The 12,785-nt window shown below is 45.4% G+C and overlaps 1 protein-coding gene across 1 annotated transcript in view; it reads right to left on the bottom strand.

Annotated features, from left to right (window-relative positions):
• Positions 1 to 12,785, bottom strand: part of LOC309548469 (uncharacterized protein) — a gene marked incomplete at its 3' end in the record, with an annotated part of 97,250 nt that overhangs the window by 38,784 nt on the left and 45,681 nt on the right. The window contains 2 exon segments of the mRNA XM_082248414.1: positions 1,996 to 2,216; positions 4,300 to 4,488. Of these exon segments, the coding sequence (XP_082104540.1) occupies positions 1,996 to 2,216; positions 4,300 to 4,488 (410 nt within the window).

The raw sequence follows: 12,785 nt of genomic DNA, 5'->3' as shown, positions 1-12,785 counted from the left end.
GCTACAATTCACACAGACTCACCAAAATTGAATAGAAGATTGGAAAAACGTTGCCTGGTCTGATGAGTCTTGATTTCAGTTGCAACATTCAGATGGTAGGGTCAGAACTTGGCATAAACAACATGAAAGCATGGATTCATCCTGCCTTGTATCAACAATTCAGGCTGGTGGTGTAATGGTGTGGGGGATATTTTCTTGGCACACTTTGGGCCCCTTATTACCAATCTTTTAAAATGCCACATCCTACCTGAGTATTGTTGCTGACCATGTCCATCCCTCTATGACTACTGTGTACCCATCTTCTGATGGCTCCTTCCAGCAGGATAATGCACCATGTCACAAAGCTCAAATAATCTCAAACTGATTTCTTGAAGATGACAATGAGGTCACTGTACTCCAATAGCCTCCACAGTCACCAGATGTCATCCAATAGAGTACCTTTGGAAAGTGGCGGAACAGGAGATTTGCATCATGGATGTGCAGCCAACAAATCTGCAGCAACTGCGTGATGCTATCATGTTATTATGGACCAAAATCTCTGAGGAATGTTTCCGACACCTTGTTGAATCTATGCCACGAAGAATTAAGGCAGTTCTGAAGGCAAAAGGGGGTCCAACCTAGTACTAGCAAGGTGTACCTAATAAAGTGGCCAGTTAGTGTATATATATATATATACAGTATATGTACAAATCTACAGTCCTTTATGCCCAAATGCAACAATAAAATAAATGTATACAGTATACATAAAAACCTTTTATTAATCTTTTATTAAAACTCTTTTATATCTTTGTGATCTTCTCTTCACTTTAACCACTCTGCAACCGCTCACAGTAATACTACTGCGGCAGAGTGGTTCGTTATCGTCCAGCCACGTAGTATTAACGTGACTGGACACTCCCCCTTCTGGGCGGCGCTTGCGCGCCGCCGGAGGCTCGCTCCCGCTGTTTTCATTCACAGCGGGAGTCGGGCCAGGGGAGGAGCAGCGGCGATCGCCGCTGCTCTTACCCGATCGTCGGGGATCGAGTCTGGAGATCCGCCCGCTGTGTGTAAACACAGCGGGCGGATCTCCATAGTGACAGGGAGTGACAGATCGGACTGTTCAGCATAGCTGGACATCCGATCTGTCCATGAATCACATAGTCACCTCCCCCCCTACACGTCAGTAAGCACCAGGCATACATTAACCCCTCCCTCTCCAATAAAATTAACCCCTTCCCTGCCAGTGTCATTTTTACAGTAACAGTGCATATATATAGCACTGATTACTGCAGTAATGTCACTGGTACCCCCAAAAGTGTCAAAAATGTCAGTCAGGGGTCCGGTCTGTCTGCCGCAATGTCGCAGTCCCGCAAAAAAAATCGCAGATCGCCGCCATTACGCGTTAAAAAAAAAACACCAAAAATGACAGAAATCTTTCCCTTTGTTAGTAAACGCAATAACTTTTGCGCAAACCAATCAAAATACGCTTATTGCGATTTTTTTTACCAAACATATGTAGCATAAAACAAATTGGCCAAAAACTTTTAAAAAAATTGGTTTTTACATCTTTTTTGGGGGGAATTTCATATAAAAAAATGTGAAAAATATTGTTATTTTTTCAAAATAAACGCTCTTTTTTTGTTTATAGCGCAAAAAGTAAAAATCGCAGAGGTGATCAAATACCACCAAAAGAAAGCTCTGTTTGTGGGAAAAAAAGGACGTAAATTTCGTTTGGGTACGGCGTTGCACGACCGCGCAATTGTCAGTTGAAGTCGCACAGCGCCGAAACGCAAAAAGTGGCCTGGACGGAAGACAGCAAAATCCTCCGGTTGTAAAGTGGTTAAACACCATGCTCCACTTTCTCCCGCACAGTATCAATGCTCTTGTGCAACACATTTGAAATGCACTCTGCAATCAAAAAATTGTAAAGCTGTTCCACTCCCGTGTAAAACATGCACACAACACTAGGGATTCTCACACACGGCCATACATGGGCCTGCCTTTGATATACTGTACCTTTTGCTTTGCTCCTCACGGTGATGTTTTCTTTTACCCTTTTTTTCCATTATGCTACACAAAAGTTCTTTTTGAGAACACAAACTCTGATTTTCTTGTTGCAAATTTTCTATTTGTGAATGGAGTGATTTATTTTCACATGCTGATGCTTTGACAGCATTTTCTAGTGTGTGGCTGTGCTTCTTCAGAGCTGACACTTCAAGATGAAGACTCTCATTAATCTGTTTTCAAATAAAACACAGATACTGTATGTGACATTTATCCTATATCCACTAAGATAATATTGTATTAGCCCTTATCATTGATGCTTTAATTAATAGGCCCCTCAATGTCACCCAGATGCAGCACAAGACCCTATGGTTGTAATTTACATAATACTATTACTTTAGTAGTAATTGAATTATGTTCATCGGTCATAAATGACAATATAATATGATGTGTTATATTAGCATTCAGAATGCCCTATGGTACATCAGGAACAATAAATCAGCCTCTTTATGTCATAAGATCACTTCCTGCAAGAGTGCATACAATACGCCTAGTGTATTTCAAAAAGGGAGTTTTTTTTAAGTCTAAAGTCATGTGTTGGGCAGTCAGAATAAATTACACTAAATCAGATTAGTAGCAGGCAATGCTGGTCATCTTTATGTGTAGAGGAGTTTTTTTTTCATGTCATGCAAAGTGCATGTCAATTGTTTATTATTGCAAAGGATACCTTAGCTCAAAATTACATTTTACTTTAAGGACAGCCATATTGTAAAATTTGCCATCAAAAGGAAATATTTTCAAGAAAAAGTTGAAATTGCATTAAAGCTTATAGCTATGGAGATGTCGAGTAGAAAAGAAGGTTTATAACTCCAGGGGAAGGGGGTTATCACTGACTTCTTTCACCCTGGCAACAGTGATTATCACCCCCCTGAAAATCTATCAACAAAGCTTCTAGTTCACTCCCTGGTCATCTCGCGCCTCGACTACTGCAATTCCCTTCTCATTGGCTTACCTCTACAGAGACTATCCCCCCCTTCAATCCATCATGAACGCTGCTGCCAGACTCTTCCACCTTACCAATCATTCAGTGTCCGCTACTCCTCTCTGTCAAGCCCTCCCCTGGCTTCCATCACCAAACGAAATAAATTCAAAATACTAACATCTTACAAAGCCATCCACAGCTTAGACCCCAGTTACATCACTAGCCTAGTCTTGAAATACCAACCTAATCGCTCTCTTCGTTCCTCTCAAAACCTCCTGCTCTCTAGCTCCCCCGTCACCTCCTCCCATGCTCGCCTCCAGGACTTTTCCAGAGCCTCTCCAATCCTATGGAACTCCTTACCCCAATCTGTCTGATTATCTCCTACTCTATTAGCTTTTAGACAATCCGTAAAGAACCCTCCTTTTCAGAGAAGCCTATCCTACCCACACCTAACAACTGTATTTCCATTTTCTCCATCAGCTTATCCCCACGGTTATTGCCTTTTGTTTTACTTGACCCTCCCTTCTAGATTGTAAGCTCTAACAAGCAGGGCCCTCTGATTCCTCCTGTATTGAATTGTATTGTAACTGTATTGTCTTCCCTCACATTGTGAAGCGCTGTGCAAACTGTTGGCGCTATATAAATCCTGTATAATAATAATAATAGTGGATCACTTTTAAGAGGCTGATGAGAGAGGTTGGCAGGCAATGCTGCTACCTCCTGATATTATTTGGCTGTTATATAACTACCAAACAAGGAACCATGACACAGTTGCGAGCCAAGCAATCGATCACAGTTGTGAGGTGGTCGCACTGACTTCCATGAGTGAGTTTGACAGCCAGTGCTGCCTATCAAACTTGGCATGTCAAGTTAAAATTGCTGCATCACAATGCAAAGCATCACATCTGCAGCAATGTGTATTCACCCAAGTAGCACCATGTCTGCCTCTAGGTGGGTGGTTGAGGCGTGGCAAGAAAAAAATTCTGAGCCTAGCACTCTGTATGGAAGGAGCATTAGGGCTTCTGTCAATGGGCAAATGCAAGATGCTTTCAGGTGTTTGCTGCTTGCATTTAACATCAGTCAGTTGCTCTTAGATCAACTAGAGTTCATTGGCAGGTGCATTTCAAAGCTGCTTCAAACTAATTTTATGCTCCTCTAGGCATGTATAGGGAGAGGAGCAGTTAGGATGGTGAACAAAAGCTGTTGACACATGACCTGAGAATTTTAATATATATGTGGGTTCTGTATGCAGTTAGTAACACAACCCCTGAATGGCATTAATATGCTGCTAAAGCAAGAAGGAGCTGTAATGACTACGTTGTCTATGCACTAACGTTTCTGTTGGCCAGTATTTGTGACTGAAGCTTCACACATTTCTTCTCCAGTTCCTTGGAGGTGACTTTTTCTTGGTAAAGTCCAGAATGAAGTGACGTGATCTCTAGTTCCAGGGCATCTTTCTCACGTTGTGCATTGTTGCATTTAGTTTCCACGAGTTCTGCATGTTGTCTCAGCTCTTCTTGCCTCTGCACATACAAGGACATATCGTAGACATTAATGATTAGAATAGACTTTTTACTTTCTACTTGAAATGTAGGTTCACCTTCTTAGAAAAAAATTAAAAGAGTTAGGCGCTTGTTACCCTAAAAATAAATAAATAAATGAATCCTGTTCCCTTAAAGCATGTTATACAGCACAGTGCTTGTGCTGTTCATTTAGCCCCTTCGATCACCTAAAAAATCTGGCTGATCCTGCCAGTTTCTACCCTCCCCTCTGTACACTGACCACGGTATATCATGGCTGCTGAGCCCTGACACCATGGTCAGTGTAAGTGCCTCCGTCATCCTCTGCCCTGCTCTCTGCTCTCCTGAGGATGCCTCATATACACTGGTATACTCAACTAAAAAGTTTTAAGTGCATTGTATGGCAAAAACAATTTTTTAACACCATATTTTAGCATGCATAAGATCTATATTTGTTAGCTTTTTTAAATAAAAGGGAAAAAAAACTTAAAAATAATGTAATAACATTTTCACAAAATTATGTAATTCTACATAACTTGAGTACAGGGTCTTCAAATATGTGTAATTTTTTATGCATGCGACATCTGTCTGGATGATAAGTTTGTACAGTAAAACCTTGGATTGCGAGCATAATTCGTTCCGGAAACATGCTTGTAATCCAAAGCACTCTTATATCAAAGCGAATTTCCCCATAAGAAATAATGGAAACTCAGATAATTCGTTCCACAACCATTTATTCATAAGTCCTTCAGTTTATAGTCCATATAAAAAGATTATAGCATTGCGATAGGTTGTGTAACCATAAAATGTCCATCCACAAATAGCCGCTTCCATAAGGGGATTAGAAGCAAAATCCAGCAGGAGCTACAGAATATCAAAGAGAAGAGAGGCACCTCTAAGTGTAGCAATATGGTTCCATTTAATGAAGGTTCAACATTTAGCAACTCACATGGTTGATGAATAAAACAGGCACATCTAAGTATGCAGGCATCCGGGGTAAAGCTGTCCACATAGACTATCTTCTGCACCGCCGGCTGCCAGTCTGTAATCCTGACCGGGAAGACCACCCTGCAGTAAAGCGATCTGAAAGTGAGGGGCAGCATGGAAGGGATGACGTGGATGGCGGTGCGGAGGACGGTCTATGTGGACAGCTTTACCCCGGATGCCTGCATCCTTAGAGGTGCCTGTTCCAATCATCAACCTTGTGAGTTGCTAAATGTGGAACCTTCATCAAATTTAACCATATTGCTACACTTAGAGGCGCCTCTCTTCTCTTTTATACTTAGCTGTGACTTGAGGCTACTTGTATATCAAGACATCGCTTGTATATCAAGTCAAAATTTAGCTTGTCTTGCAAAGCGCTCTTAAACCAAGTTACTCTCAAACCAAGGTTTTACTGTATATTTTAGATTTCAAGATAAAAGGAGTTTTCCAGTACTGAGCTCTGAGTTTAATAGCAGTAATTCACAGATCAATCTAAATAAATAAATTAAAGTTGAACTCCAGGATAGTACAAAATCTATACTATACTACAGTTACTTTAGTATAGTAAAAACTATTATGTTTTTTTTTTTTTTTCCTTGCACAGTTTCCTGTAAATAATTTAAATTTAATGATATCATTGCTGTATACAGGAAGATTCTGCTATGTCTGGGCATCTTTAGGAGGGATCTCATTAGACATCACTTTCTGTTAGTGTTCCTCACTGCCAGTGTTAATTGCCAGTGTTAATTTTGTCGACTAAATATTTTCGACTACTAAATTAACACTATTTTAGTTGACTAAAATAGGACTAAAACTAAAAAAATTCAGATGATTAAAATACGACAAAAACTAAAATGGCATTTTAGTCATAAGACTAAAATACGACTAAAATTAAAATGACATTTTAGTCAAAAGACTATGACTAAAACTAAATTAAAAATTGACATCAAAATTAACATTACTCTGCTGGTCATTTCTGAATCGCCAACACAATTCCATACAGAGCCTGTAATAATAGCACATTAAAATTAAACATGTATTGCACCATCGCATAAGCATAAGTTAGAGGCATCTACTAAGCTGCTGAAAGAGAAAAAAAAAATAATAATTCTTTTTTTTTTTGAAAAATTCTTTTTATTGATTTTTAAAGAAAGAACAGAGTAACACAAACAGACACACACAGCAGCCAAAAAAAAGGCACACAATAACCCAACAACAACCTCCCCCCCCCCCCCCACCCACCCAAAAACGACCACCAGCACCCCGAGAAGACCAGGAGCGTCGAGGTCAGGGGGTCAGCGCAGGCCACCGTCCAAGGACAGCACGACCTACCACCGGCCTCCGGAGTAAACAACCTTCGGTCCCTTCTCATAAACAACATTCCATATCTCCCCCCTACCCGGGATCAACACATGTCAATTCAACATTAAAGAGACCCAGTATCTGGCTGTTCTTGCAGGACTACAAAGCTAAAATACAAGATAGCATAAGTACACTTCTATAGAACGTTCAATCCACCAGCTTCATAACAGTTACACCATATGCAGTTCAGCCCACAGTGTCTGAGGAGTCCACCCACGCCCTCCAAACCTTGTCAAATTTTTTCGGGCAACCTCGTGAGACATAGGTGGCTTTGTATAGGGGTAGCATTGCATTCACTAGGCCTTTCCAGAACAGTAAGGATGGCGGGGAAACCTTCTTCCAATGTAGTAAAATAGCCTTTTTGGCATAGAATAGAAGAACACTCAGCAAAGTCCTGTGGGCCACCGAGGGGACCACCTCCTCCACCAAACCCAGCAAACAGACTCGCTGGGTTCGCGGAATCGGAGTCAGCAGCACCTCGGCGAGACAGGACGTCACCGCAGTCCAAAACTGCTGAATTTGGCCACAGCCCCAAAAAATGTGAGTTGCATCTGCGGGGGAAGCGGAACAACGCCAACACTCCGCAGACGAAGTCGGGAAGATTCTGGCCAGACGGGCCGGAGTATAGTAAATCCTGTGGAGGAATTTAAATTGAATTAGTTTGTCCCTAGCAGCCACTAAATATTTGAAAGGCTCCGTCCATACATCATCCCAGTCCTCCCCCTGTAGGTCCGGCACCTCAGCCGTCCATTTTTCCCTACATCTAACTATGCCAGGGGGTGTAAGTCGGAACATATCCTTGTACACAGTGGAGAGAGTTTTGAGTGTGGTATCACATGTCAACACGCATTCTAAGTCCGAAGGAGACAGCTCAACAGAGGATGAGGCAAATTGGGCCTGAAAGGCATGCCGCAATTGGAGGTATCTGAATATAAAGCCGCTAGGCAAGTCAAATTTCTCCCGCAATCGGTCAAACGGCAAGAGAGCCCCCGCCGCTGTTATATCACCCAAGGTTTTTATACCCCGCGTCGCCCACAACATCAAATCAGGTAAGTGACGAAAATGAGGAAAGGTAGGGTTCATCCACAACGGCTCGGACGGGGAGGATCCAACATAACTGGGGCATGTCAACTTCAATGACTGGGCCCAAGCCCTAACAGTCGCCCTCATGGAGAGCGTTAAAGGGAGATCTGAGCCCAGACCCCTAAACAGCGCCAACCTAAGGGTTTCGAAGGAGCCCAGGTGGGCTGCCTCCAAGATTGTTGCCGAATCCTCCCCGTCCGCCCGCAGCCAGCGCCGCGCAAACACCATCTGCCCTGCCAAATAATACTTGCGCCAATCGGGCAGTGCCAGGCCTCCATTACCCCACGGTTCCTGGAGGGCCCGAAGGCCAATCCTGGGAACCCCGGGCGACCAGAGGAATGAACAGACGAGGCTGTCCAACTTCCGGAAAAAGGTCAGTGGTACCCATAGCGGAGAATTGCGGAGGAAATATAAGACTACAGGCAGAAATTTCATCTTAAGGACACTAATACGACCTAATAAGGAAAGTTGTAGACGCTTCCAAGCTTGGATATTTTGTTGGAGTTTAGGCAATAGAGGAGCCAAATTCAACGAGAAATAATCCTGGGGACGCCTAGTTATCTTGATCCCCAAGTAGGTGAAGCTATCCACCCAACGAAGGGGCAGGTCCCCGGCCGCAGCAGGTCGAGCACCGTCATCGAGAGGCAAAATGGAGGACTTACTCCAGTTAACGCGAAGCCCTGAGCACCTGCCAAAATCATTCAGGATGGACAGGGCCGCCCTCAAGGAGGGACCCGGATCCTCCAGGAACAACAGCATGTCATCGGCATATAACGCCAGACATTCTTTAATAGAGCCGACTTTAATCGACCCCACGGCCGGGGAGCTGCGCAGTGCAGTCGCGATGGGTTCAAGGGTAAGGGCAAACAGGAATGGGGAAAGGGGGCACCCCTGCCTCGTCCCCCTCCCCACCCGGAAATATGGAGAAGTGAGATAGCCCAATCTTATGGCTGTTCTAGGGCTTGCGTAAAGGAGTCGGATCCAGGTCTTGAATTTGGGTCCGAACCCCATACGATCCAGCGTCTTGTGCATAAAGGCCCAGTCGACCGAATCAAAGGCCTTCTCAAAGTCGATTGAGACCACCACCCGCTGCCCCGACGCCTCCCCAGGAATTTGAAGATGGGTGAACAATCGCCGAATGTTAGTGTCCACAGATTTACCCGGCATAAAGCCCGTCTGATCCGGGTCTATCAATGAGTGAATAACCCCAGCCAAACGAGTGGCCAGGACCTTCGTCAGGATTTTAAGGTCCATATTTAAAAGGGCGATAGGGCGATACGAGGAGCAGTCCAGGGGGTCCTTACCCGGTTTCTGAAGCAGCACCATATAGGCATCCATCATAGAGGGAGGAAGTTCCTCCACCTCCAAACAGTGCTGCAACAGAGAGCTAAGTCTAGGCGCTAAATGTTCGGAATATTGTTTGTAAAAGTCAGCAGGGAAACCGTCAGGACCCGGGGCCTTATGTGGTGGGAAGGCCGCAATGGCTCTTGCCACCTCTAAAGTTGTTATCGGAGCATCCATGAGGGCGCTATCCTCCGCCGACAAGGATGGCAAGTCAACTCCCTCCAGGAGGGCATCCGCGTGCACAGAGTCACTATCCGGTAGCGGGGCGTACAGGGCCTCAAAATAGTCAGTAAATGTCTCCAAAATGTCACGAGGATCCGACCTGAGCACACCCCCAGCGGCCCTGATAAGCGGGATATTAACTGGCGGCTGCTGGTCAGCCACCAGCAGTGCCAGGAACTTGCCATTCTTATCGCCCTGTGCGAATATAGAAGCCCGTAGGTTGTTAGCTTCTGTATGAGCAAGATCAGAGACGTGAAGAGAGAGAAGGCGTCTCGCCTCCAGCAATGCAGCATAGCTGGAATCAGACGGCAAGGCCGCGTTCTCCTCCGCACATCTCCGCTCCATCTCCTGTAACATCCTCACCTCCTCATTGTGATCTTTCCTAGCGGATTTAATGGCCGATATACACTCTCCCCTCGCCACTGACTTAAATGCCTCCCACACCACTCTCTGATCAGCTGAGTCCACATTTTCCGGCCAATATGACTGGATCGACTTTTCAAGGTGGGAAGCGACCTGATCCTGTTGGAGCCAGCCCGCAGCCAGGCGCCAACCCCGCACTCCAGCCCCCAATTGGAGGTTCACTGTCAAGAGTAGCGGGTTGTGATCAGACACTCCCCCGGCCCTGTATTCCGAGGCAGTCAAAAGGGATTGCATTCTGGCAGTACCAAACGCCAGATCTATGCGAGCAGAGGAACGATGAGCGGTGGACAGGTGAGAGTATTCCCTCAAGAGCGGATGCTTCCATCTCCAAAGTTCAGTCAAGCCCACCGTGGAAGCCCAGGTGAGCAGATCCACCGAGGGCGGTCTATTGGGGCTGGAAGTATCCAAGGTAGCATCCAGGATGGCATTAAAATCACCCATGAACAGTACAGGTAAATGCAAATATTCAGCCAACTTATCAGTTAAATCATATAGCAGTTGTATCTGAAAAGGTGGAGGCACATAAACAGCGGCCAACAGCATGGTAACAGAGTACATATCCAAAAGCACAGCCACATATCTGCCCCCTGGATCAGAGATCACCCGCTGGATCGAACATGGGATAGATTTACTAATGAGGATGGAGACCCCTCTAGCATAGGTGGAGTACGTGGCATGAAACGCCCTTTGTATCCACGGCCTACGGAGAGCCAAAATCAGGTTCCCGTCAAGGTGGGTCTCCTGCAGGAGGATGACATGTGGCTTAATGAGCTTTAAATACTGAAAGACACTGGCACGTTTGAACTTATTGTTCAGGCCCCTCACATTCCATGAGAGAAGTTTTATATTGTCAGCCATGGGAATCTAGAAAAAAATTACACAGAGCCCAGGTAAGGGCTATGGGCAGGATGAGAAAAAAAAGGGACCCATAAATAACCCCCTCAAAATATACATGAGCAAACAAAAACAGGTGCTGGTGCAGAACTCCCCATGCCATTATACCAGAACAACCCCCCCAACAAACAAAGAAAAAGGGAAAGTTGAACAAAAACGAGCTTTCCCAAAACGTGAAAAACGTAGTCTGGTATGCGGCTTCAGTCCCAAACTGCCCAAAAAAAAACAGTGACGCACGTCAGTTTTCCAATGTGAGCAACAGTCCGGTAAAGAAGATGTTCTTACAGTTCCGATGGAGTCTCTGAGACCGGATCACCCGGTGTGCAAGGAGGGCGCCACGACACACCCCTCCTCCAATAACCAGTCTCCAGATAGCAGGATAGGGAACCCCAAAAGTAGACATTCCTAAACCATCAACAAGCCGTAGATATCCAGAAAAAATGGTACAGGAGGAGAAAGACAGCAGGGCAGCGTACAACAGGAAAACAAAAAAAAAAAAAAAAAGTAAAAAGAAAAAACGGACCACATCCAAAGGGGAGCCAGCCGAGAGCACTGGCAGTCAGGATTCATCACACGCCATCCAGCCAGTCCGAAGCCTCTTGAGGAGTGTCAAAGAATTTCACCGAGCCCTTGTACTGCACTCTGAGCCTGCTAGGATAGTGCATGCTATAGATAAGTTCCTTGGCCCTTAGGCGCTTCCTGACATCCGTAAAGGAACGCCTGCGGCGTTGTGTCTCCGCCGAGAAATCGGGGAATAGCATGACACGCGCGTTCTCAAAGCGAAGTTCAGGGTGTTTCCGCGCCTCCGAGAGGAGCATGTCTCTGTCCCTGTAATTGAGGAACTTCACCAGGAACGGACGGGGGGGGGCTCCAGGGGGTCTGGCCCCAGTTGGCACTCTATGAGCCCTTTCTACCACATACGTGGGGGGTAAATTCTCCAGAGAGAGCAGTTGTTTGAAGAACTGCTCCGCAAATGTAGCAGGCTTTTTCCCCTCCAGCCCCTCAGGAAGCCCCACCACCCTTACATTATTCCGGCGCTGTCTATCCTCCGCATCGTCAGCTCGGTGTTGCAAGGATTTCACAATGTTCTGGAGTTCAGCCAGCTGAGCGCCATGGGAGTGTGAGCTGTCCTCCACCTCCGAGATGCGATCCTCTGCAGCAGTGAGTCTCCCCCTGAATTTATCCAGGTCATGGCGGATGAGCGTGCACTCCGATGCCAGGTGATCTATGCGCACCATCAATGCCGCTTTGCAAGCATCTATGGCTTCCAGGATGGGGGCCGTGATCGCCCGCTGGTCCGCGACCACCTCCTGAGCCTGTTCCTGAGAAGTGCCGGAGAGCACGGGGTCCGTAGGCTTCTGAGACTCCATGCCTGCACCCGTACCACCGCTCTTCCGGGAAGACGTTGGCGCCAAGATGGCGGAGGCGGAGCCCGAGCCCTGGCTCTTGACGGAGCGGGTCTGGCGCTGGTCCTGTGGCGGCTGCCGGGCGGGTTTTGGGGTCGAGGATGGCATCGCTGGAGACCTGAGAGCTTCCCCCACAAGATGGTATAGGAGAGCAGCCCCACCGCACACCGAAAACGGAGGTAAGTTGCAGGATGAACAGAGAGCTCCGGTCCGGCACGTCTACCCTCGCTCACATCCGGCCACGCCCCAAAAAAATAATAATTCTTAAATTTTTTCCTAATAATTAATGTTGGTAATATATTCAGGTAATATGTGCAATGACATTATAGCCAATAGAGTTTACAGTTTTTTTTTGTTTTTTTTTTTATTTTAAAGTTGCATTTCCTTTTTTTTTTATATTTTAAAGTTGCATTTCCTATTTTTGTTTGTTTATGAAACTTGGTTTAATTTTATAAAGAAGTTATATCACAATGGCTAAATCTGTGTCTGTAGTGCATGTTCAAACCTTAATACCATAAATAATAAACTTATTATTAGATTTTTACTCCAGGAGTATATAATTAGTTTGGAAAGTCTAGAGAA

Source organism: Pelophylax lessonae (genome assembly GCF_965119305.1).
Source record: "Pelophylax lessonae genome assembly, chromosome: 1".
In the NCBI taxonomy this organism is placed as follows: domain Eukaryota; kingdom Metazoa; phylum Chordata; class Amphibia; order Anura; family Ranidae; genus Pelophylax; species Pelophylax lessonae.
The sequence above is the reverse complement of the archived record's forward strand: the minus strand, read 5'-3'. Positions and strand labels throughout refer to the sequence as shown.